Consider the following 27,012-nt stretch of genomic DNA (forward strand, 5'->3'; position numbering starts at 1 on the left):
TGATTCATCTTCTCTCAAACCTCAATCTCCGTTATTGGAAGTTGGACCATTTGCTTCTTCCTCTATCATCGATCCAGTTGAGTCGCAATCCGTTCAGATCTAGATCTAAACCAGACCCAGCCAGCCGACAGCTGCTCGCAAGTCGCGTTCTAGACCAAACCTAAATCTATACATACCTAAACTTATTAAGTGTCCACCATTTTTTAATTTTTTGAATCCGTCACTATATATAAAGGCATAAAAAAGTAAAATATGGGTATATGATGGAAGCATTAATATCCCAAACCAACACATCTACACCGCCATCTCGCAACTTATTGCTGTGTGGATGGCGACGATTATATTGCCATAAATTAATGCTAAAGAAATAAAGATAAACAGATCAGAGACCAAAAGTTGGCTCACTGAACCTTAGCTGTGTGGTCTTTCGCGAACCCACACAGTCCCTACATTTTCTAATAATTCACTAAAACCTTTCCCCTTCTTTTTCGGTTTTTTCCTCCTTATAAATGACCATTAAGCTTTAACCTATTCTTCTTACTTGTAATACCTCAAGAAATTTGAGCATGCCGTATATGGAGCTTAGGTCTACCTTCACCGCCAGCTTCTTCCTCTTTCTCATCCTCGCTTTCCCTTTTTACTCAAGAGGTTTGCATCTTTTACAAACACAAAGACACACGCTATCTCTCTCTCTCTATATGATAATAATTAAGAAGTCATGGGAAAGGTGTTTGCTGCTGATGATATTTAATTGTGATTGTTGCAGGGGAATCGGAAGCATTGCATTCAGAGATATATGAGATTGATTATAGAGGTCCTGAGACTCACTCTGCGGTTCCTCCTCCTCATCATTCCCGTGGTAAGCTTCATTCAACACCTCAAAAAAGTTCAGTCACAGCACCCAATGCTTTGGCCTCAACGAGTAGTGCTCAATCAGAAAATAAGGTAAGTCTTTTATTCTCCTAATTGAAAATCACTGAATTTCTCTCTTTACTGTTGAGTATTGATAATTACACGTAATTTTAGAATAAATATTCATTTTGGTCTATAAATATTTACTCTTCTTCTTTTTCTTCTTCTGTTTTTATTCGAAAGTTTTTAATTATATAATTTGATCTTCCAAATTTTTAATCTACAGATAAATTCACTTTACTAAAATAGTCAAATTTTTAACAAGTTTATTTTATTTAGATCAATTTGTATGATTTTTAATAACTAAATCAACTCATATTTTTCTTATTTTGTTGTTTAAGGGACTAAGGAATAGAAAATGTGATATCCAATTTATTTTTGGGTAATTAGTAGCCAGAGATGTGGTTATTACTGGATCATATAATTGGCGTACAAGCTCGGTGTTTATAAATTTATTATTTATATGAGAGTAATTGATATCTAAGGAGTGGCTACAAATTGTCTTTGGAAAAAGTCCCATACGCTTATCCCATCTCCATGAGTAGGTATAAATAAGTTAGGTCGTGCTACAGAGCCTACGACCTAAATCTATATTAAATCAGACTTGAGCTATTACAAATAGTAAAATAGAAAAGATCTAATTTTTAAAAGAAAATTGTTTAGAAAATAGACCATAGACTTTTTTGTACATGTCGGATCTATAAGCTTACAAACGGCCTATATCATATTATTTATTTAAAATAAAATAATAGTTTTAATAACTTTGAATAATAAAATAATATTATTTTAGTTATTCTTTTCATTGTTAAACGTTTAATAGGCTTAAACAGGTTAACAGACCTAGGCAAAAACTTTTATTTTTTAAATATAGGTCAAACCAGACCTGTAATTTAAGGTCCACACATGCTAATAGGTCAGGACAGACCAGATCTAATATTTTTTTATACAAACCTAACATTTTTAAGTCAAAACGTAACTTAACTTAGCCTAATTACACTCCTGTCCATAACAAAAGTGCTAACAACAACAATACCATATTGAATTGGGTTTTCAAGTAATTACTCAAATAATTCTACCAAATTTTCTTTTCTGTTTTTCCCTCTCCTTTATTATGATCTTATTGTTGGTCTTCTCTGCTGCAGGTTAAGAAAGTCCATGGATGATGAATCTTTACAAATTAAAGGAACAATGATTTCGTACTCTCATTTTAAAATACTTTAATTAATAGAGAATGTAATGATTGGAAAGTTGGGATATTGTACCTCGGTTTGCTCATATATATTGATTATAGAAAAATTGTGTATATTAATGCTTTGAAAATTATATTAGACTTGTTGATTAAATTAATTAGACCATGAACTAATTATATGTTTAGTTTGAATATTATCCGGTTCAATAATGATTTAACAATGAAATAAACTGCTTTAACCAATCAAATATGTACACACACGTGTGTGTGTGTGGAGGAGTTGTATTGAACCTCGATAATAATTTTCGTGATTCCCTACATGGATGAATAATTAATGGTCAGTGACAGTGGTCAGTGACAGAAACATGCAACCATATGTGCATGAATGGGGAACCAGTGACTTATCATCTCAATATTAATGCTTCCTAAAAACTGTGCATTTAAAATTACATAAATGAAATCCAAATAAAAGAAGCAACATTCAAATGCACAAGAGGACAGTAGTGTTGCGAACGAAAGCATATATAACACACCATCTTCCATTAGGATCCAAGATGGTGTCGGCAACTGCTTGATGTCAGCAATAAAGATGAAAATGGAGGTGGGACAGCCACGTAGCCATGTTCGATGCCAACTAGGAACAAGAGAAAATAATCATGACAAAGATGCAAAGTCAGTGAAGGTTAGAGTATATATCAATTCGAAATGCAAGCAAGAAAATGATATTGAAAGCAATCATAAGAAAAATAAAAAATAAAATAAAAGTAATGGAATTATTAAAATACTCGTTTTCTTATCAACTGTGCTGCATGCTTTTGTTTCTCTATTTCAAGAAAGTTCATGCTAGTTCCTTTTTTGTCTAATTTAGTTTATTGGAATTGAAGATTCGAAATGCAAATTAGACAAACCTATTCAATTTTCTCATTGGTTTCAGTAGGAAAAAAGAAAAAGAAAGAAAAAGAAAACACTCTCATTTCTATCAAACCTCCGGATCCAGCATATCCATTGGTTGGTCGGCTATCAAAGAAAAAGATGTTTACCAACCTTACAGTTAATTAATAAATTTAAATCTTTTTATCTGTATTGAATCAATGGCATAATTAAGTTTCACTTCAAATTTGCAATCATTTATTCTTTTCGAACTATATATATATAACCAAAATCTATTTTTTAAATTATTTTTACAATTTATTTATTTTAAGAACTTGTTTGTTTGGGCTTTTACAATGAAATAAGTATTTTTAATTAAAAAATAGGTTTACAAAGTTATAATATTTTTAAGGATTATCGCAGTCAAAATCATTATTATTTTTTATTTCTATAATTATCATTATATATATATAATATTAACATTATATCATTATCATTGTATATTGTTGTTGAAACACATTGATTATCATGTCAACATTATCATGATCGTCAATAATTTTGAACACAACAAATTTTTGTAATTTTCAAAACCAATAGGTCAACAGATTATCTCTGAGCTTCAATAACTCAGCAAACTTTTACTTTAAACGTACGGTCCTGCATTATATCATACTCTTTGGTTTGACCCTCAAATACTTATCCTGCATCATTTTCATATATTCTGCCATTATAATTATATATAATTGCAAAAACGTGAGTCATTATATAGAAGAGAATTGAGAAGAGTATGAGAATATTTGAAATAAAAAGGTAAGGGAGATCGGTAGTGTGAGGGAATGAGAGAGCTATAGAGGTATTTATCGGTGGAAGGAGTGGGTTCAATAATTGTTGATTCAAATTGTTATCCCAACAACCCATCCAACAGAAGATTGAGACTTATCCTAATAATATATCAAGGAATGAGATTTCTATCTAAACATTGATGCTAAATGGCTAACAACTTGAAAGGTATCTAAAGCCCAAACCGAACAAGGTAAACTTTATAAGTACAGGCTAAAGACCCCAGGTACTCACTTTTGACTCATTTATTTTACTGTCATCACTGTGCTCACACATCCACATCTTGACTATACGCTTGTTCTTAGTGCGCAGTGATTAGTACATTGGCTATATGCCCGTACGATATCTCACTCTTATAAATATCTTTGAGCGTATAGATCCATAACCTATACAGTGAACATTCACGGTCCACTCAGATCGAAATTGGCGTTGTGGAAAATGTTAAATTTCAATTCCCATTCTGCGATGACTAACACTCGTGGTACAACAAGCAACACTCAACCTCAGCCACATCAACAGTTTGTCATCGGTTAGCTTCAGGCTGGCAGTGATCTAGTAATCAGGATTTACTTTCTTAGCAAATAAGACGGGCCTGTAAATACATTGAAAGCCCAATCCTTGTCTTTTAATTTTCTTAGGCATATAAGTGGGATATAACTATAAATCCTTCACTGTGACGCAACTCCTTATGTAAAATCTTTATCCTTATCAGTGAAGAATGAATTTATCATTAATTTATCATTTATACTTATATTTAAAGACAGTGGAGGACCTCAGCACATGAAAATCAGATCCACATACCACATTGTTGGAATAAAATAATTATCGCGGGCAAAAAGCCAAATATAATAATACGGCATGACCAAAAAGTCAATAAAGTCAAATCCCATAAAAGGGGGAACTGTGGGTCTCGGTCAAAAGACAAACCTTTATAATGATGGAACAGTGACCATAATGTCATTGTTTACAAGAAAATATACCCAACTGCCACGCGAATAGTAAAAAGTGTCACGCGTATAAGTTCGCTACATCAGGTAGCGAACTAGGTGATTAAAATATCAGTCGGCTCTGAGTAAAAGGACATGTGGCAGTCTTATACAAGTTCGCTGGACAAGCTAGCGAACTACATTGTAGTGTTAGTTGTGTGCACTGTGCTGCGCAAGTAAAGTATTATTCCTAGTCTAACTTCTATTGTGTGCGCTGTCTACTGTGTACTATTCTTGTACTATTCCTAGTCTAACATAATTATAAAGATGGTGTAAAAGTTTTTCACACTAACACTATATCAAAAATTAAATTATTTATTTAATGAAAATAAATTAAATTCGAAGAAAGAACAACATGAACGTCATGTAAAATGCACATTAGGATTTTTGCTTGTTTACCATAAGCTTAAGAAGTAGATTTAAAATTAGTTGTCTGCAAGGAAAAAGTAGAAGGAAAAGACTCCTCTAAAATTAACTTGTATCTAAAATATGCAAAGTAAGAATATATTAATTTAAAAGTGCGTATTGATTTTATTTGAAAGTGCACATTAATTTTAATCTATTGAAATTTTAAAGAAAAATACACACATATATTTATTTTAAAAGCAACTTTTTAAATGAGCTTTTTCCAAAATTAAGATTTGGGCAGCGGGAGAAGAAGTAAAATTTAAATTTTTTTGTAAAATCTTGTTGTTCACAACAGTGCACTCAATATCTTCTGTGCAAGCAAAAAAGGACTTATTCATAATGCCAATATCAAATTTCGTACAAGAATAGTACATCTGAGATAATGTAATGTAGTTCGCTAGCATGTCTAGTGAACTTGTATGATATTGCCACGTGTTCTTTTTGCTCATAGTAGGTTGATATTTGAATCACCTAGTTCGTTACTGGCAGTAACAAACTACCGCTAGAAAAGTGCCACATCTGCAAACTAAGTTCGCTACCAGATAAAGCAAACTTGTATGAGTGGGACTTTGGGAAATTTTACTTTTTGCGTGACAGTTGGGTATATTTTTTCTTAAACAGTGGCATTATGGTCACTGTTCCTATCATGATTTCAGCAATCTAAGCTGGAAGCAACAAAAAAGAATGAATACACAATGATCGATATAGGAATCGAATCCTATTGCAAATCAAAAAGTTAAACACAATTAGCACAATTAACAAATGTAAAAACCAGAAACCCGACAATGTCTTTACAAACCCAAAATGGGGACCAAAGTCTCCAAAATTTAAACAAAGTACAAATCCAAATCCGCATTCCGGCTTTCCAAAATGATGACTACATGACTTAGATATAAAAGCATGAACAACCCTAAGCATGGCAATACCTCACATGCAAGACCAATGTTCATGTACAAAGTCAAGAATACATAATAGACAATTAATCAAAAGACTTCTAAATCCCAAAATGCAAGGCAATCTCCATGTCCACCAATGAAATCCTAGGTGAGCCTCTTTCCCAAAGCCTCTTCAACCACATTAGTGGTACTTGAAAAGTAATCCCCATAACGCGGGGTGAAATTTGACAATCTCAGTAAACTAATGGTTCTAGAGGATTACTCCACCCAATGGCTCACTCAAATGTAAAACATTAATAATACACATATAATAGATCATACATCAATCAATTAGAACTGGGTCCACATCCAAGAATATATTCCCGGGATATAATTCAAGGCACCCATCGTATAACTACCGAGACATTCCTAGTTCCGCTCTCAAAACGAACACCACTCTATGGCATCATACCATCTGAAACTCCTACGGAGGCTTATCTAGTAGAAGTTCCCTCAAATTTATCTACTAGCCAGAGATACAAGTATATCAAAATATATACCAAATAACATGTCAAAATGCATGATCATATTATAGCACATACCGTTACGATCCATAAATTCCAACCACTACCCCAATGGGCATGGTGGAGCACACACGAGGATTAAACCCAGGACAAAGGGTTTACCTCAATGTAAAACTCCTCCTTGCAAGCTCTCCAAAAGTAATACAAAAGCTCAAGCTACTATTGAAGAGTCCAAGAGTTTTAACCTATATGATCATATATACACATGATCAATACCAAGCTTGACAACACAAGCAAAACAACAATAAACCATCTCCCAAAATCACATTCATACCCTTGGCCATAAGCTCCAAAAACATCAACATTTGTGTCTTAATTACAATCAACCTCCTTATGGCTTCATCAACATTCAACAACATTATAACCCACCACCAATACCCATCATCATAATTAATAGCAAATTCCACTTCATTTTTCATTATTAAGGTCGAGGTATACAGATCAATGGGTCATTCCCTCCATTTAATCCACAACCAACCAACATGGTCATCAATTTCTGAAATTGATTGCCTCAAATTTTAGAAAAATAGTCTTTCGTAATAAATTCCTATAAAATCGAAAAATTAGCCAAATGACTTGAAATTATTATGGTTGAAAGTAAACATCTTGGGCTTCAAATTGATATATAGTTTTTCCTAATCGGAGGACTACAACTCCATAAATTAATTTTTTAAACTCCTAGGCAGAATTGACACATGACCATATTTCAAAAATAACTCAAACAACTTCTCAATGTATTTCCTCCATTAAAATCAACATCCAACATTATCAACCATTAATCCATCCAAACCTATGTTAAAATCCTCATTAAACATCACATTACATGATCAAATTCTTCACAAAATCATCAATTTTTGTCTAAAACCAATGCCTTAAACTTTTATTGCATTTTTACCATTGAATCGTCATTTCAAGCACAATTTTACAAAGCCATACCATAATTAAATGTCTCAAAATAGCCCCTCACATGCACACTTGAATGAACACCTCTCAAAATTTGATCCAAAAGAAAACTCAAGGAAAGTTAAAATTCTTACCACCAATAAGCTCTAGGATCCAAGGGAGTCACATACAAGTTTTTAAGCAAGCCAAACTGTAACAAACCCATTTAAGATGACAAGGCTACATGAGAAAAGAGCCCGTAAGCAACCCAAGTACTTGCAAGACTACGAGACCAAGTAAAAGACCATAGTATAATAAATGTCTTTTATTATCCGGTAAGCATGTAATTACATTGTAAGGCCCAACTTATGAGGTCATACAAAGTTAAGTGGGGAATGAAATTAGGTATGAAAGAGTTTACTATCTTCTATCTCTCCGATTTCTTTCTCTTTCTACCTCCTTTTCTCTTCTTCTAAAATTGAGCGTTACATTTTGGTGCTCTCGTTGCCTATTCTTCCTCCTTGCTCATGGCTGATAACACTCGTCTAAGAGAAGTCACACATCGTCTCGACATTCTGGACCAACAATCTCATCGCCTAGATTTGTTGGAGCAACAATTTCGTTCCGCTGAACTGGTACGGGAACAACGATTTTTGGGTCTTCAGGAATCAAATACTCAACTTCAGGAGTCACAGGCACAAATACAGCAGGCTCTCCAAAGGTTAATCGATAACAATCCCCGTGCTGGAATTCTGGGTTCAGGACCAGGTTCTACGTCCAATTCTACTAAATCTAATACAGATCTGAGTAAGCCTCATGCTATTAAGTTACTTTTCCCTCGCTTCTCTGCGGGTGATCCCACATCTTGGTTATTTGCTGTTGACAAGTACTGCCAATATTATAATATTTGTGATGACGATCGTTTGCTAATTGTTTCATTTCACTTGGACGACCCCGCCGCTTGTTGGTTTAGGGGCCTTAGTGAAGAAGGTTTGTTACCAACCTGGTCAGAGTTTGTTACTGCCATTCATAGACGATTTGGCCCATCTGAATTTGAGGAACCAATTGGTGCACTTGCTAAATTACAGCAATCTGGATCCGTTGTGGATTATCAATCCAATTTTGAGGCTGCTGCCAGTAAAGTACCTGGACTGTCAGCCACCTTGAAGCGTGGTTTATTCATTTCCGGTCTAAAACCTCGCATTCGACGTTCAGTTCTCACTCAACGTCCAGGGGATTGGCATGATGCTTTATCCCTTGCAAGAGTTTTTGAGGATCAACAGAATGATGAAAAACCTAACTGCCCTTGGTTTAACAAACCCACCCCTGCATCCAACAACGTCCCACAATACCAAATTCAACCATCCACCAAACCTCCACCTCCTTTAACCATTACCAACCCCCTCATAACAAACCATTCCATGCCATCCCCATTCGGCGCTTATCACAGGCTGAGATGCAGGCGAAGCGCGACAAAGGCCTTTGTTTTAATTGTGATGATAAGTTCACCTATGGTCATCGTTGTAAGGCTAGGGCATCCTTGTTGTATTTGGAAGGGGACGAGGAGGAGGAACCACCGGATACCAGTGAACAACCTCTTGCCTCAGATTCTCCTATTGAGTCTACGGAGGAAATGCCTGAAATAAGCTTTAATGCTTTGTTTGGCACCTACTCATCTAAGTTATTCCGCTTAACTGGGACCATACTGGGACAATCGGTTCAGATCCTCATTGATGGTGGGAGCACTCACAATTTCATTACTCCTCGTATAGCTAACCATTTGCATTTGACACTTTTAGCTATCGCTCCCTTTAGAGTACAGGTAGGAAATGGTGATTCTCTCACATGTGCAGCTCTTTGCCAAGCTGTTCCAGTGGACATTCAAGGTCACTTATTCAAGATGGATTTGTTTGTCATTGAGTTACAAGGAGCGGACACTGTGCTTGGGGTCCAATGGTTGGCTACCTTGGGCCCAATTTTGACAGATTATACGAAGATGACTATGGGTTTCACCCATCATGATACCAATGTGGTTTTACATGGGGATCAGCGCGTTACAGCTAGTTTAATTACTACATCCCAACTGCATAAATTAATCACTCAGAATTCCTTGGAATCCTCTTTTATGTGTTTGGCTGCAGAACGGGTTTCATCCCTATTTTCCCCATCACTGTCGTCAGACATTACCAGTACTATATCCTTGTCCCATGAGATCCAAACATTGCTGGATCAGTTTTCTACAGTATTTGCAGTTCCCACTGGCTTACCACCTGACCGCCCCACTAATCACCGTATCCCATTACATCCGAATACAAAGCCTGTCCAGGTCCGTCCGTACAGATATCCCCATTTCCAGAAAAATGAAATGGAGAAATTAGTTTCGGAGATGCTACAGCACGGGGTGATCCAGCCAAGCACTTCGGCTTTTAGCTCTCCCGTGTTGCTCATAAAGAAAAAGGATGGCACGTGGCGTTTTTGCGTTGATTACCGTGCTTTAAACGCTGTTACAGTGCAAGACAAATTTCCCATCCCCACGATTGATGAGTTGATGGATGAGCTATATGGTGCTACTATTTTTTCCAAATTGGATCTCCGATCTGGTTATCACCAGATTAAAATGCACCAAGCGGATATTCACAAAACAGCATTCCGCACACACCAAGGTCACTACGAATTTTTGGTGATGCCATTCGGGTTGACGAATGCACCCTCAACCTTTCAAGCTACCATGAATCAGGTCTTTGCTGCCTTCTTACGTCGTTTTGTGGTGATATTTTTTGATGACATTTTGGTGTACAACTCATGTCTCCAGGAACACCTTAACCATTTACAACAGGTCTTGCGCACATTGCACAATCACTGTTTCTTTGCTAAGTTCTCCAAGTGTTTATTTGCCCAACCCTCACTTCAATTCCTGGGCCACACCATTTCGGGCGAAGGGGTGCAACCGGATCCCAGCAAGATACAGGTTGTCCTCAACTGGCCTGTACCCGTGTCCGCTACCCAAGTTCGAGCCTTTTTAGGCCTTTCTGGTTACTATCGACGTTTCATACGTCATTATGCTTCTATTGCTGCTCCTTTAACCGATCTTTTAACCAAGGAAGGGTTTGTTTGGTCCCCCACAGCAGCAGACGCTTTTTGTCAACTCAAAGCTTCACTAACAACAGCTCCTATTCTGGCACTTCCAAATTTCAAAGAACCGTTTGTGGTAGAAACAGACGCTTCGGGCATTGGAGTGGGGGCAGTTTTAATTCAGAACAATCATCATATTGCATTCTACAGTAGGAAATTGGCACCTACTATGCGCTCCAAGTCCACATACATTCGCGAGATGTTCGCGATTACAGCCGCAGTGGCTAAATGGCGACAATACCTCTTGGGGGTACCATTCACCATTCGGACAAATCATAAGAGTCTGCACAACATCATGAATCAGGTTGTCCAGACTCCGGAACAACATAATTTCCTCTCTAAATTGTTGGGTTTCGACTACACCATCACATACAAGTCCGGAAAAGCCAACATAGTGGCGGACGCCTTATCCAGGCTTCCAGAAGGGGTTTCCGACACTATGAAACCCCATTTGATAGTTCTTAGTGGCCCTATTAGTGATTACAAGTCCCTACTATTACAGGAGTTACACACTGACAACTTCTGTGCTACAGTTTTGCAAGACCTCACTACAACACCAGCTAAATGGCCACAGTGGAAATGCAAGGATGGCTTGTTGATGTTTCGCAACCGCATCTTCCTTCCAGCCGCTTCTACCATTATCCTGCACTTGTTACACGATCTCCACACTTCAGTGCAAGGGGGTCACTCTGGGTTTTTTGGTACTCTGCAGCGAATTGCCCTTAATTTCACCTGGAAAGGGATGCGGAAAACAGTACGTGAATTTGTTGCTAACTGTGAGATTTGTCAAAAGATTAAACCCCAAATCATTCCCCATTTGGATTACTAACCCCAATCAAACCCCCTGAAGAAATTTGGACAGATTTGAGTATGGACTTCATTACTCACTTGCCTCCGTCACAGGGATACACATCTATTTTCGTAGTCGTGGATCGATTTTCCAAAGGGGCTCATTTTGTGGCGCTCCCTTCACGGTACACAGCTGCAAAGATTGCACAAATCTTTTGGGACTCTGTAGGAAAATTGCATGGTCTCCCTCAATCCATCATCTCCGATCGTGACCCTTTGTTTTTTAGCAATTTTTGGACCTCACTCTTCCACCTGCAAGGGACATCACTTCGTTTTAGTTCAGCATATCACCCTCAGTCGGATGGTCAAACTGAGCGTCTGAGTAGGTGCATAGAACAATTTTTGAGGGCTTTTACCTTCGATCAACCGTCCACTTGGTCGCGGTATTTGCCTTGGGCAGAGTACCATCACAACACTTCCTTCAACAGCTCTACTGGGTTCACTCCATACCAGGTGACGTTCGGTGGGCCTCCTCCGAATCTGTTAGCTTACACACTGGGTTCATCCCTAAATGAAGCCGTGGACGATGTCCTTTCATCCAGAACCTCCATACTCGCAAAGGTAAAAGACAACTTGCTCAGAGCTCAGATCCAGATGAAAAACCAAGCGGATAAAAAAAAGAAAAGATAAGAGTTTTACCGTCGGGGAACAGGTCCTCCTCCGCTTACAACCTTATCGGCAGATCTCGTTGCATCGCGGCTCCTCACAAAAGTTGGCTCTGCGATTCTATGGTCCCTATGAGATTGTAGAACGTATTGGTCCTGTTGCATACCGCTTAAAGTTGCCACATTTGGCTCGAATACACCCTGTATTCCATGTCTCCCTCTTACGTCCATTCCGGTCCGACCGTAACTATCAGATCCATGATCTGCCACTCACTTCCCCGGACAACTATCTGGCCCATACTCCAACCGCTATCGTTGGACGGCGCGTTGTTTGGCGCAAGGGAAAGAAGATCACACAGGTGCTAGTTCAATGGAGTGGTTTGCCTCCAGAGGATAGCACATGGGAGGATAAAGATTCGATTTTGGGTCAGGCGAAGGACGATGTCGTACAGGGGACCTTATAAGAAGATGAAGAAGAGGAAGAAAAAAATGGGTTGCAGAGGTGCTCACAAACTCCGGTTACGGTGGATTCTTCACTCAACTCACCCATTCGTTTGTCATTTGAGAGAACTCAGAGGAACTCAGAGAAAGATACAAGTGAAGCCAACGTTCCACATCTCACCAAAGCACTGATGGTGCCAACTACTCTACTTGGAAAGCCTGCCACAATTAAGAACCATCTGCCAACCACCTTCACGCGCGAACCTAGACGCGCTTCGTCTGAGCGTGAGGTACAGCTAGCGCCCACCTCCCCTTTGCTGATTGGACCGTCATCACATGCTACCCCTTTGATTGGACTACCCATTCACTCCAATCGTCTGCATGGGTCTTTTCAAAACTCTCTCCTCGAGGATGAGGATATTTTTGAACCAAAGGGGGATGTAACAAACCCATTTAAGATGACAAGGCTACATGAGAAAAGGGCCCGTAAGCAACCCAAGTACTTGCAAGACTACAAGACCAAGTAAAAGACCATAGTATAATAAATGTCTTTTATTATCCAGTAAGCATGTAATTACATTGTAAGGCCCAACTTATGAGGTCATACAAAGTTAAGTGGGGAATGAAATTAGGTATGAAAGAGTTTATTATCTTCTATCTCTCCGATTTCTTTCTCTTTCTACCTCCTTTTCTCTTCTTCTAAAATTGAGCGTTACACAAACCTCTATTGATGGCCTCACCAAGCTCAAAACCACCAGCTAAAGAGAGACAATGATCTTTTCACACACTTATCTTCAAGGGACGCGCAAAAGATGAAAGTTACTCACAAGATGATTATGAACAACTTTGGTGTTCAAAGTTTTCTCTAAAGATGTCTCTAAACCAAAATAGAAATTCAACCTTTCAAATGGTTCACCAATGAGTCATTGTTCTGCTAAGGAAGAAGGAGGGTTGTGTGAGCTGCTGCCAGGAGAGGGAAAATGCAAAGGGAAGAGTGTTTAAGTGACTTTGATTGCCACCTAGGCACATATAAGACGAAATACCACTTAACTCACTCATTTAACCCACTAATCATCAATTAATTCATGAATCATCCAATTAATCCGCAATTCAATATTCACTAAAGTCCATTAAATTACTTTAACAGATGAATCTAAAATTTTCCAATAATTTGGTGGAATCACAATTTTATCCCTAGTTGTGCATTATCAGTACGTTTCCCTAAAAATCACCAAATAATTTCAATAATCATTTTTCTTAATTCTAGATATCTCTTTCAACATATATCCAATCCTAGATCCATAATCTCATTTTTGAATTACCCGATAGAATTATACCACAATATTTTATCTAGTAAAAATCACTATTCATCAAATTTCTCGAAACGTATCTGTCCACTCAAATTTCGTTTTGAATCCATTTCCAGTATTATTTTCATCAAATAAGATCTAATTTTACCATTTCACAGATCAGGATTATGTATTTGTCAAATTACCATTTTACACTTCGTGTATATTTTAACCTAAAACTCAGGATTTTCACTAAATACACTATCTAATCCTCAATTTAATTATTAAAATACATTTCAAATATGTGAGGCGTTATACGACATAAGGACAATATGAAACTCCAGTCTTTCATAACTCCCCAAGCTTTAAGAACACGACGTCTCCAAAGTGAGCACTGGAGGGGAGGGGAAGGTGGAATAATTTGAGGAGCAATGACAACCCCGACAATTGAAGTACCGGCTGTGATATCAAGTATTCTTTTCTTTTGAACCTCATCGTCAAAGTCGGTATTAACTGACTTTCCTTTGGTTGAGCTCTTCTTGATGAACTTACAGTAGTCAAAACTCGTCATGTAGGCTGCAAGAACAACAAATTATCAGAAATTAAATTAAAGACCTAACAGACCCGGTAAAGTCGGGATAACATACCAAATTCTTTATGGAGATCGGCTCTAAACTTATTCACCATCCGACTTAAGTCGAAGATGGCATACTCTTTGACGTGCGCCATCAAGACGCTGGCACCTAGCAGCTCAGAGTCGGTAAGTTACGACTCAAGCGTCGAATAATTCTTGGGTTCCTTAAGATAATGACGATGGGTCCAATAAAAAGGAAACTTAACCTTTAGTCTCCCATCTTGATGCACCCCACTCACAAACCACGACTGGCAGCCGAGATGAAACTCGACCTTAAAAAACTGGTCCTTAAAATGCTTGAAGGATTGAGTAAACACTCCAAATATACCGCGATCAGGCACGCCACAAAGGGTAACCCAGTCTTTCCTCTCTTTAGGCTCGGACCCCGTGCGAGAAGTGTACACTTTAAATAGATGTAGGACGAGGGGGACAGTACAAGGAATATACAAATACGTGCACACTTGCTCAAAGTCCCGAACAAAAGCCCAAGAGTTAGGATGAAGTTGAGTGAGGACAACTCGAAGACGGTGTAGTAAGGCCATTTGAAATTTGGAAAGTGGAAGTCGAATTCCCACCTTAGTAACTAAGTCTTTATAAAAGAAGAAAAAATAGGGCTCGTTTTTAGCCCAACCTACGCACACCGACACGTCTGCAACAACCGAGATAAGATCCACTCTCGCAGTGTCTCCTATTGGAAGCTCGACAATCTCTTCGGCCGGCATACGAAACCGCATATTCAGAACCTCTTGTAAAATCCAAGTATAGTCATTTTCCTGATCTTTATCAAATGGTTGCGCCATAGGTAACCTGAAACAAGAAAGCTCGAAGTCAGCACGACAATTAGATGCGCCCGAGTCCCTTGGAGCCAAGCCAACCTTTAACACATTTAGTTTAAAATCGAACAAAGAATAAGACTCATCTGAGATGTCAATTGGGCAAGATGGGTCCCTAGTCAGATAAGAGCTCAGGATCAGACTCGCTGAAGAACTTGGTTTTACTTTCTTAACCGGATTAAGGAACTCAATTGAAAGTGTATTGGCCGGGATATGAGAGAAAGAAATGAATTCCCGACTTGGGTGCCCACATGTCCGAGGTCTTAAACCTTGCATTTTGCCTTGAACGGTGGATGCGGTGCAACCTCGCCCTCATTGGGAAGAGGGAGGCCTTTTTCTACCTCCCCCACACCGGCCACTGCGGAGGAGTAACTAGAGTTTCTCCTCCTCTATATAATCTTCTCCCTAAAACCAGAAACGAATTGCCTTAGGCAGTTTATGGACCAACTCATTTTCTTTGAAATCCTGATTGTTTCCATCTCGACCACGGGCTGAACAAGGATTTTGTCCAGAAGTTCTCATCTCAACTTAGAGAACCACTCACCTTCCCCAAACCAACAATTACAAAGAAATTCCCCAGGATTTTAGTCCAGAAAGGAAATAGAAAGGGTTCTCAAAAGAGAATAATCCTAGTAACATTCTCACTCGATTTGAACGACACTCAAGAACACTCTCACTCGATTTGAATGACACTCAGAAAGCCAGAAGTAGATCAAATCGACAACGCACAAAGGAAAAGAGTGTTTGAAAGATACCTGTTTGTTGGAAAAGATGATGACGAGGGTGCAAGAATTTCTAGAGGAACTTCAACTAGAATGAGAAACACAGAGGAAACCCATGAAGAACCGAATGAAACGACTAAGACTTGAAATGAACTTAAACGTAAAGATATGAATATGTGAAAACCCCTAGGCGCGAAGCTGAAAAACTAGGGGTATGAAAGTAATTCCACCAACTTATCATATTAATGCTCGTTATCATTCCCTACGAAACGCGAGGGTGGTTTACAAGCCTCGACACACGAACCTCTAATCAGTAGCTAACACGTGGACTTGTGTAATTGCCAAAGAAATGGGTAGAAGGCAGAAAGTCACGTTGAGGTGATCGCATGACAGGGGCCAACATCGAAATAAGCCCAACCTCACCACTATAACCACTTAAAAGCCAAATTCGAATCCCTCATCTCGGTCCGAACATTGAAAACCAAGGGCAACATATGAAGACGACCTCATAGAAGTCCTTTAAACGTTTCAAGCAAAAACAAAGCTAACCACGATCAACGTGTACCAACTCGATCGCGAGTGAGCCCCGATCACTCTGCACAGTTCAGTTACTCCCAGATATTTAGCAGACCATTTAATCCCGGCAATCCGAGCTTTCGAACTGCCGGGCTGGGAGGGCAATGAGAGATCGATAGTGTGAGGGAATGAGAGAGCTATAGAGGTATTTATCGGTGGAGGGAGCGGGTTCAATACTTGTTGATTCAAATTGTCATGGACTAAATCCATATCTCAATAACCTATCCAACAGAAGATTGAGACTTATCCTAATAATATCCAAACTACCAGAGGATCAAGAAATGAGATTCCTATCCCAATAGTGATGCTAAATGGCTAACAACCTGAAAGGTATCTAAAGCTCAAACCCAACAAGGTAAACTCTATAAGTAGAGACTAAAGACCTCAGGTACTCACTTTTGACTCATTTATTCTATTTCCATCAATGTGCACACACATCCACATCCACATCTTGGCTATACGCTTGTTCTTTGTGCGGAGTGATTGCTACATTGGTTATATGCTCGTACGATATCTCACTCTTATGAATATCTCTGAGCACATGGATCCATCACCTATACGATAAACATTCTCAGTCCACTCAGATCAAACACAAATGAATACTGCGGGGGAAGGGGTGTCAGCAACACTTATTTCAATAAAAAGATTATATAAAGTTTCTTGGTGAGTTCGCGAAACTTAAAGGTAAAAAGAAAAAAAAAATTCAAACCAGTGTTGTGGGTTTTCAAAAATAAAATAAAATTAAAGAATTTATCATGAGATGTCCGCAAATTTGATTAATTTTTTTTTTAAGTAGTTCTATGGGAGCAGCCCAGGAGGAGAATGCCCCCATCGAAAAATAATTTGAAGACATACAAACGTGTAAATACACATGGAGAGGATCCCAAATAATGAAACAGCCTACATAACATTTGTGTTAACCATGTATTTTGGCTCCGAAAGTTTGGTTCAAGCTCCACATGTATCCATTAGCGTAGAACCAAAGTAAGATAGCTGTTTTTATCATGCATGTGGTATCAGTCGATATATGATTTCAGATCTAGAATTATAAGTTAAAAATAGTCTGTTCTTATGCTATGTTTGATGTCGATGAACAAGTCGCGAGAAGATTTTAAAAAGTTTATTTATTTAAATAAATCAAGTGTGAGGCCTATGCAATGATAATAATTGTTCTTATTTTTTTAAAAAAAAGTAACAAGTAAAACCTAAAAGCACTAAAGACTAAAATCATATTTAATCCAAAATTAGCCTCATTTTCAATTTAGAATAGATGTTCAAATTCAAAAGGACAGGAAGCGCACAATTTTTTTATAGGAAAACAGAACATGTCATATAACAACAACGCTGGAATTTTTTTCCAAATGCCCAAAGTAATGCTGAACAAAAATACGAACAAATCAAATACAACTTTGCTATTACTCTAATCTATCATTATTTTGCAACAAGTTTTGAATCTCCTTCGTAGCAAATAACAGCAATAATAATACCCCTTCCGTCAATTCGGATGTATGCCACTTCATGAATTCTATTTAGTATTTACCACGTTGGAATTAACAGTAACCAAGGAGAATAGACAGTGGGCATGCAAAGTGAGTTAACCGTGAAATACTTTGTCCCAAGTAATTGCTAAAGTACTAATTTATGCGGCAAAGATTTTAATTAGTAGCATATTAGATAGAAAGATTAAATTTAACAAAACTCCAGAGACCAAAGAACTGAGAAATATTTTCCTAACATTATAATTTAACACCACATAATATAGAGAGAGTAAAAAGTTTCTACTCTCCAGGTGCAGAGATGCCTTGCTTCAGTCTATCCTTTTTCATCTTCTTCTTTGAGATTGGCTTCTTTTTTCTAGGAGGGAGGGTCTTCTGTGCATATGTGTAGAGTACATAATTTCCAACGAGGAATACCAACAGCAACCCAACAATAACCAGGAGAACAATTAATCCTGGGTTGAACCCTTTTGAAGCAGAATCCTTAATCACATTGCCCTAAGTGTAAAGAAAACGAGACACTTCCATAAGGCCACATGAAAGAGCACTCAAGAAAAAGAAATTGCAAAAGTAATAATCAATATACAGGGATTTATTTTAAAAAGTAAATAGAATTGCAATTCACCACAACTAACAATTGTCAAAAGCCTTTCAAGCATATATGATGACATGCAAATTATAGCTTTTTTTCCTAAAGGCGATCCTTGATTTATTGCAAGCGAGGAATGACCAGGGGCAGAGCCCCGGCCTAGCGTTGGTGCCCCCCCCCCCAAAAAAAATAATTGAAAAACAATTTTTTAACGTGGTAAATGGAAATGGAAGAAGAGGAAGGGTTCTTCTTCTTCTTGGGTTTGGGTATCGGAGGGCAATGTGAGAACTGGAGAGGAAGAACAGGAGAAAAAGAGGTCTTGGTCGGCAAATTTAGTAAGGGCATCGCCGATGTCCCTGAGGGAGTGGAAGCAAGCGACATGGGATGCGGCGAGAGCGTAGAGTTGTTCAGATGCGGCTTTGAGTAACTCCTTTCGCTCTCTGCATAGTGTCACCAGAGGAAGGTCCTCCACCTTGGAGCCTCCACAGCCCATGTCAATCGAAGAACACAATACCCAAAACGATAAATTGGGTTATTGATGTTGTTGTTGTTGTTGGAGTGGAAGAAGGAGAACAAGACTGGTTGAGGTTCACAGTGGGTCATGATGTCTGTGCCTGGGCTTTCAAATGCAGCAATGGAAAACGAAGCATAATGAATGAGAAAGCTAACAACTTTATGACCAATTACCAAGTCTCCCGCAAATGGGCAGAAGTTTATGACCAATGACCAAGGACCGAAGCCATGAATTTATTTTTTCCTTCAGCAGAACTTCATTTTTATTTTTTAAAGTCCACAAAACTACTTTATGATTGCACTTGCTTGAGATTGGTGATAAAGGTTTATGAAATTCGAATATTTGAAAAGGCTACTTTGATACCCAAAGTATGTTTATATAATTGCAAGCTGACTTAAACAGATTTTATCAGAAAAGATAAACTTCCAACTACTTTAAATGGTAAACTGAAATTGAAGGAAATTATAATTACTAGTTAGAAGGCTCAAAACTAAGTCATACAAACAGAACAAGTCAAATTTCGAAACACTAAGAATACTAGAAGCTTGTTCAGAACGTCATTCCCCAATTTTAAAACACAAAGTGGTCTTAATCAAATCCTATTAGTTGAACTCGAAACATTGAATGTTAATATATTAAACTGAAATTTCTTAATTCAGTATAGAATTTTATGCATCCCAGAAAAGGTAACTCTTTAAAATGTATGTCCCATTTCATTGAGAGCTGAGAGAAAAGAAAATGTTAAAAAAAGAGCTTCGATGAGTGTTCAAATCACCAGAGCCATTTCCATATTATTTAAACTGCATGCGTTTTTTGAACACAGCAGCAATGCCCTTTTCTGCTCTAAATTCATGTTAGCATCTAAAACATGGATTGGCATAAACTAAAATAAAGATGCATTGAACAAATACAAATGTTTAACACCACACATCAAATTCAAGCAGATAGTCATGACTCAATCGTTAAATTTGAGAACAAACAAAATGCCTACAAATTTAAAAATTAATTAATTTTTTTTTCAGAATATCAATAACTGTAAGCACAACATTTGCAATTACAAGAATTTAAAAAAAAAAAAAATGAATAAAATCCAAGGATCTGATCTGAGCTTCAATTTAAGATCCGTTTTAATTCATCATTCATTTTCTTTTTAAAAAAAGAAGAAGAAGAAGGAAAGGGGTTTTGACTTTGAGTGTTTGATGGAAGATCTAAATAAGAATGGAAGATGAAATTGAAGGAACGTACCACGCGATCGAATGAAGGAGGGACTTTATCGGCGAATTCAAAGTCATCGGCCATTGATTAGCGGCGGAATGAAACAAATCTACGGCGGAGCTGTGGCTGGGTCTAGCTCGGCCAAAATCGGAGGTTAGGTGGTGTTTATTCTGTTTTGAACCAAACACAGATGGGTACTCTAGAACCTCCCAGAATATCACACACATTTATACACTCCTTTTTTTTTTTAATGGAAAAAAAAAGTTACGACTTTCTATTCTTCTTAAGATTCATCTTAATTATGAAATGTAACAAGGGAACGGATTCACAGAAGTTTACAACTCTTATTTATAATTAATTTAATCACCGTTAATTTCCGTCAATCTAACGATTATAATTTATTGAAAATTAATAACATTTATTATGTTACATTTATTAATTCCCAATAAATTATAGCCCTTAAATTGATGACAATCAACGTGATTAAATTAGTTGTAAAAGTTATAAACTTTTTTGGTGGCAAGTGAATCATTCTCCAAATATTAAATAGTTTTTATGTTTTTCAAATAACTTTTTCATGTATACTCCTTTATCTATTTTCAATATTGTAAGATTAAAATCTCAACTCATTCTTCTATTAAGATTCTGATAGAGAAGTAGGTAAGTTAAGCATGAAAAATAGTAGACATATATAATATCCTATATATTTTTAATGAGTATTAGGAAGATTATTAAATGAATATTTTAGGATGATATAATAAAACTCTTCAGAAAATTATTGCAATTCCTTCTTTTAGATGAAGATTTTTTTTTTTTTATTCTAGTCCATTTAGTATTAAATGAATGCTTAGTTTTGATAAATTTTGATTATAATTTACTTTGAGTTTTTTATTAAACTAATTAAATTAAACTTTTAACTACAATAAGGGAAAATGAAAAATAAAGGAAGTGTTTTTGGTTCTTAATAATTAATAACTAATATTTCTTTATGTGTCTTATTAATTAAAATAGTTCTTTTTCCAATTTAATTAAAAAGGACATTATTAGTATATATTTGATAAAACTTTTAAATTTTAAAAAATAACTTGCATTATCATCTTCAATTTTAAGAACAAATAAATTAATACAAAGCACGTACTTTTTAATCAAGCTAGTTTATTGGATTTAAATTTATCGTCTCATTTTTTTATCTCCTTCTTTTATATCTCGAATAGAATAATTGTGATTTAACAAATATATATATATATATATATATATATATATATATATATATATATATATATATCTTTCGAATGATAATATTTTCAGTCTTAGATGTCAATTTATTTATTTTTTGTTAAGTTACCATATTAAATTAAATAAACAAAAAAAAAAGGACAAGAAAAAGCACAAAACTTTCAATTCCCTGTTCAGATTGGTCAAGTCATTAATTGATTCAAACTTTAATTTTGTGGAAAGCTGGCCTAATTCGAAGAAATTTTCAGATTAGAATTTGTCTAATTTAGACTGTTCAATTGAGTGAATTTGGACAGGCCAAGTCAAACTTATCCAATTGTTCCTGCAAGTAGAATCCGAGTCATAAAAAAATAAAATTATCTTCATAAGCAGGTAACGCAGTGTTTAATCGTTGGCCTCAAACAAATTAATACACAAAGAAATCCTTTTATTCAACGTATTCAATCTCCTTCTCCTAAGATTAGAATACAAAAAAGGTGAAATTCTATTAAATACACTTGTTAGACGAAACTCTCGTATTACGTTATTACCACATGTCAGGTAATTGGGAAAACTACTCTTATTCTATATTCTATTTTATATGTGATAACTTTTTCTCCTACACATTCTTTGATAATTGTGTCACATTTTTCTTTTCTTTTCTTTTTTATTTTTCAGGTGATAGAGCTCACAAATTTATCTCTATGACATGAGATACTTTATCTTCTTTAACATGAGATTAATAAAACCCCACATAATTATGTAATCTCTCTCTCTTTTTTTTTTTGGTACACTAATAAGTTGAATAAGTATTTTTTTTTCTTGAGTTTCGTAAAGGTATTTTTTAGCCAAAAGTCGATGACTAAATTTTTGTAGGCGTAAAAATTATTGAAGTGAGCTTTACCTCTATTAATAAAGACTTTTCCATACACACGATCAGAAATTGTATCGCTGTCAACATGCTTAAATGCTTAAAGGACCCAATCATCTACTGCCCGAATTTGCTGGTAAGTAAAATATGTCTTAGACCCAATTGCTTATTGTACTGAATAATATAACTGAGTACCCACCCATTTATTTTCTATTAATTGAGTTAACTTGTACATTATAATCCATCCAAATCAAACATAATTCATGCACAAAAAGGCTAGCGTATCTAATTGGCATTGACGTAGCGACAATCTTTTCTAATTTCACCCTGGTCTCTTGTGAGAGGATTGTTCTCTGATAACAAGAGAATGGCCCTTGAGAACTGTTGGTAGAAATATCCATTGTCTTGGGCCATCTTTTGGACATAAGGTGAGGTTCTTGGGTCACTGGCCAGTTCTTCATCCACAGTGAGCAAGCCCTTGTGTTGTAAGATGTTCTTGTAGTAGTTGTTGTCAATGATCATGGGTGTTTTCAGGTCGTTCCTCGCATATTGGACAGCCTTTGGATCTGGATTAGGTGTTGGGCACCGTTTTTTAAGGTACTCAGCGTATGCAGGGTCCAGCGTTTTGTCAACTGTGGGGTATAGCCTGTGCACCATATTCATGCAGTGAGTTCTTCCCACTGAATGAGCTCCTGCATCAACAAATGGCTTAATTGGATTAATCCATGAAATGGGTTTTGCTAAAGAACAAGGTTAGTCCTAGGCTTTCTAAAGCACACTAATTCTTTAGCTAAGGATAACAAGAAATAATATAAAATTATTAATATGCACTCACATAATAATTTAATTTTTGAAAGATTTGATTTTTGACATAGAATTAGAGTTTTTATCATTGAGTCTGCATGGGACAAATGAGTATGTGCATTGTCAATACTTGAAACCCAAAAAAAAAAAAAAATGTAAGATGGAACTAATTAGAAATATAATATAAAAATCATTCATTTTATGTGTCTTCACCCATTATCTAGTTTTGGAAGAATTGGTTCATGAAACTTCTTTCTGGGTCAAACATTTTTATTGGTTATATATTCTATATTGATATTAAAACCACAAATATATTAAGAGATCTATTATTCTTATGTTACATAAGAAAAAATTTATCTCCTACACACACAAATTTAAGATAGATTTCACTCTATTTTTTTTTCTCTCCCTCTGAAAATGGACCCCACCTACATAAATAAGTTGTAAGAATTATTATCTCTTGCTGCATAAGAAATATAATAAAGGCAGAATATTCATTTTATTAGCATAAATTTATTATACGACTAAATTTCATATTGGTGGCCTAGTGGGATTTGATTATATATAGCTACAACAAATTAGAGCATTGTCTTGGCTTCTGCCTAAAAGTTTAGGTATCCTTCCACACAATAGTAATTTCGTTGAAGTAATCAAAGGTACTTAACTACTTATTATATTTATGTTTGACTTTTTGAAGGGTTTTCAATTGATGAAATAGACTATGTCAATTAGGGGAATGTTATACCTAAAAGAGCAACCGTGGCCTCAACGTCAATGCCAATGGCTTGAAAACGAGACAGCACTAAGGATATGGAATCATTGTGGTTGGGAATGAAGTCTTCCACCACTGTTGCATAGCTTTCTTTGCTATCCCTTCGTCCAGTCTTCATTTCAATGCTTGGGCCTCCCAACTGCGCGCAACAACATCCATACCCAACATTAAACCATTTTCCAAATTATTGATCCACTAATAAATTTTGACCTTTATTTCTTTTTAATTTTCTTTTTGTTGGTCAAAATGACCCAACGGGCAGATTGAGTAGGTAGAGAAAGAATTTGAGTTTGATTCTCATCAAATACATTTTTTAATAATTTTAATTGTGACTAAGTCCTAAGTCAGGATTAATCTTATAACTAACTCAAAAAGTCAAAATTTATGAAAATATTATAAGACCAATTTGCCTCAAAGCGAAAATAATTAGGGTTAGTATACTTAAAAAAATATTTGGGGATATAAATATAATAAACGCACACACACTCCAACACACAATGTATATGACCCACCATGATAATGCCATCTCTAGCTGAAAGAGCAACAATGTCAGCGCATGACACTGTCAAGGGGCATTCTTTCTCAACAGCCGCTTTGATGGTGTTTACGTACTTGAAGTTTCTCATCCCAAAACTTCTCTCCGACGTCTGTTCCGACACTACTCCTCCGCGTGCCGTCGCTAACAGTAGGGAAGCATCGCATGACTGCATGGGAATCCACATATCAAAATTAATTGTTCCATAGTTACTTATCTTGCTAAATATACATTTCTTATTTTGAAACAATATATACCTTAGAAATATAATATAAAATTAGGGTTATATTTATCTTATGTTGTAGAAAAATGGTTGTCTCATATTATAGAAATAAAATTACAAGTGAGACCCACGTATAAGAGAAGAGATAAAAAATAAATATGGGACTCACATCCACTTTATGTGTATAAGAAACTTGTTTATCTTATGCAATATAAGATAAAGATAATCCATAAAATTATTGCCGAGTTATGTTAAAATCATTTCATGATATCGAGTGCATTTCTATAACACAATAACTCTCCTGTTAAGAGCATGTACGTATTCAAGTGATAGGGAATTGTTCCAGCTTAACGAGCGATCAGTGAACTAATAGAAAAATTTCAAAATAAATAAATAAATAAGTGGAGTTATGCATATACCCACCTTGACCATGCAATCATGGAAGAGATTTCTAACCCACGAAACGGCAGTGTTTCCATGCTCGTTATATAGGTCGGTAACTTGTTGCTTGATGATCTCTTCAGCCTTTGGGCAGCTCTTGGAGTAGTAGTTCAGCTGAAGTTGGCTTTTGCCTTTGTATATGCATAATACTTATATTATATAGAAGAATTAATGCAAGTTCAAACCCATATCTATATATAATTATAATTGAAAAATGCGTAACAATCGATATTGAATGTCCATGATTAAGGAACGCACTTGAGTTTTGAAAAAAATACAATTAAGTCACTCAATAATAATCATTTGCAATTAAACTCATGAAAATTCTATGTATACATATTTTTCACCGGATAATGAATACTTGCATCTAAAAATTCTAAAATATTAAAATTGAGAACTATTAGTTACAAATAGAATCAATAATTAATAAATGTATACTTGTATATATACCTTTCGATTATAAGTGGATTCTTCCCTGATATTTACATTATATCTATATTTATATGAGAAAAGTATTTCTCAACTCATAGGAGATAAAATTATCTTTCGGTGAGCTTAAAACGATGTCGTTTTAAAATCATAAGATTAAAAAATTATAATGATAAAGATTAATATAACCTGCAATATATTAGAATTACAAAAACACATTGATTTTCGTCTCAAAATAACATCGTTTTGAACTCACCAGATATAACTTATCTCCGTTGGAGAAAATTTTACCCTATCTATATATATAATATCTAATTAAATCGTTACAGTCTTTTACCGGTTACAATAGACTAGAGAGAGAGAGAGTAATGAAGTAGATGCTAAACGTACCCAAATTGAAGTGTAAGAGAAGCAATAGAAGGAGGAAACAGATATTAGAACGAGGCTTGGTGGTGATGGGGGCCATATTAATTCCTGTGTGAATTTGTGATGTTGGGGTAGGGAATTTGGAAGCGTTATATAGAGCATGGTTTGAGTGCACTACTCAATTAACTAAGGTTTGGAAGAGTAGAACAGAAGTCGTCTCAGGCCGGCACACTTTCCACTACGCAACTTTCTTTGACCTTCAAGCCACGCTCATGCCCCACTAAGACGCTACACCTGCACTGAAGCAACTAGTGCTTATATCATGGATTATGGATGGAACATGTTACAGCATCAGGTTCACTTATACAGAAGGAAATTAAAATTTTAAAAATTAACCGTTGCTTAAAGACAAATCCTTGTTTAATTAACACATAAATTGATGGGTTAAAAGATAAAACAAAAAAATTAAAGAGGAAGGGAAACAAGGGTCAAATCAGAAGAAAGTTTACTAGGTGTAGAGCCTCCTAACATTAGGGAAAATATATGATATCAGATGCCCGAGAATATCATCATTATGAAAGAATGGTATTATGATATTCTTGTAACACCTCGTGTACACTCGGTGTTTTAATATATATATATATATATGTGTGTGTATATGGGTCAGGATCATTTTATACCAATGTAAGTTACACTCTCAATCTTATCCGTTGGTCCCACTTATATCTGAGGGCTCTAATTTTTTTAGTAATGTGAGCCATTGGATACAAGTGGATCAATGGTCAAGATTGAGTGTAAGACTTCTAACTCTTACACCGGTGTAAGAATATCCTATATATATATATATATATATATATATATATATATATATATATATATGATATTAAGCGTAACATGTTCAATAATTAAATGTGA

At 36.1% G+C, this 27,012-nt stretch overlaps 3 protein-coding genes across 3 annotated transcripts; 1 reads left to right on the top strand and 2 right to left on the bottom strand.

The window, feature by feature from the left end:
* The first annotated feature begins 318 nt into the window (after positions 1–318).
* On the top strand, positions 319–2,239 carry LOC133295718 (uncharacterized). The gene is made up of 3 exons (XM_061494574.1): positions 319–648; positions 767–945; positions 2,055–2,239. The coding sequence occupies exons 1-3, from the start codon at positions 567–569 to the stop codon at positions 2,073–2,075; spliced, it is 282 nt and encodes a 93-aa protein (XP_061350558.1). The 5' UTR covers positions 319–566; the 3' UTR covers positions 2,076–2,239.
* Positions 2,240–18,076: 15,837 nt separating this feature from the next.
* LOC133295713 (DNA-binding protein S1FA-like) lies at positions 18,077–20,654 on the bottom strand. Its single transcript, XM_061494570.1, has 2 exons — positions 20,472–20,654; positions 18,077–18,621 (listed from the first exon to the last, which is right to left on the bottom strand). Exons 1-2 carry the CDS (start codon positions 20,523–20,525, stop codon positions 18,406–18,408), a joined length of 270 nt encoding a protein of 89 aa, XP_061350554.1. The 5' UTR covers positions 20,526–20,654; the 3' UTR covers positions 18,077–18,405.
* A 2,158-nt stretch (positions 20,655–22,812) lies between these two features.
* LOC133295716 (peroxidase 21) lies at positions 22,813–26,197 on the bottom strand. Its single transcript, XM_061494573.1, has 5 exons — positions 26,122–26,197; positions 25,285–25,433; positions 24,616–24,807; positions 24,077–24,242; positions 22,813–23,219 (listed from the first exon to the last, which is right to left on the bottom strand). Exons 1-5 carry the CDS (start codon positions 26,195–26,197, stop codon positions 22,813–22,815), a joined length of 990 nt encoding a protein of 329 aa, XP_061350557.1.
* Between the last annotated feature and the right edge of the window lie 815 nt (positions 26,198–27,012).

This window comes from Gastrolobium bilobum, unplaced genomic scaffold (genome assembly GCF_033153095.1).
Source record: "Gastrolobium bilobum isolate Gb01-03AN ecotype WA unplaced genomic scaffold, APGP_CSIRO_Gbil_v1 utg59345, whole genome shotgun sequence".
Lineage (NCBI taxonomy): Eukaryota > Viridiplantae > Streptophyta > Magnoliopsida > Fabales > Fabaceae > Gastrolobium > Gastrolobium bilobum.

Coding starts and splice junctions, on each gene's coding strand:
- LOC133295718 (XM_061494574.1), top strand. CDS start 567: ATGCCGTATATGGAGCTTAGGTCTACCTTCACCGCCAGCTTCTTCCTC. Junction 649..766: donor TTTCCCTTTTTACTCAAGAG/GTTTGCATCTTT, acceptor TGATTGTTGCAG/GGGAATCGGAAGCATTGCAT. Junction 946..2,054: donor GTGCTCAATCAGAAAATAAG/GTAAGTCTTTTA, acceptor TCTCTGCTGCAG/GTTAAGAAAGTCCATGGATG.
- LOC133295713 (XM_061494570.1), bottom strand. CDS start 20,525: ATGGCCGATGACTTTGAATTCGCCGATAAAGTCCCTCCTTCATTCGAT. Junction 18,622..20,471: donor CTCCTTCATTCGATCGCGTG/GTACGTTCCTTC, acceptor CTTTACACTTAG/GGCAATGTGATTAAGGATTC.
- LOC133295716 (XM_061494573.1), bottom strand. CDS start 26,197: ATGGCCCCCATCACCACCAAGCCTCGTTCTAATATCTGTTTCCTCCTT. Junction 24,808..25,284: donor TCCATGATTGCATGGTCAAG/GTGGGTATATGC, acceptor ATTCCCATGCAG/TCATGCGATGCTTCCCTACT. Junction 24,243..24,615: donor CTAGAGATGGCATTATCATG/GTGGGTCATATA, acceptor TGTTGCGCGCAG/TTGGGAGGCCCAAGCATTGA.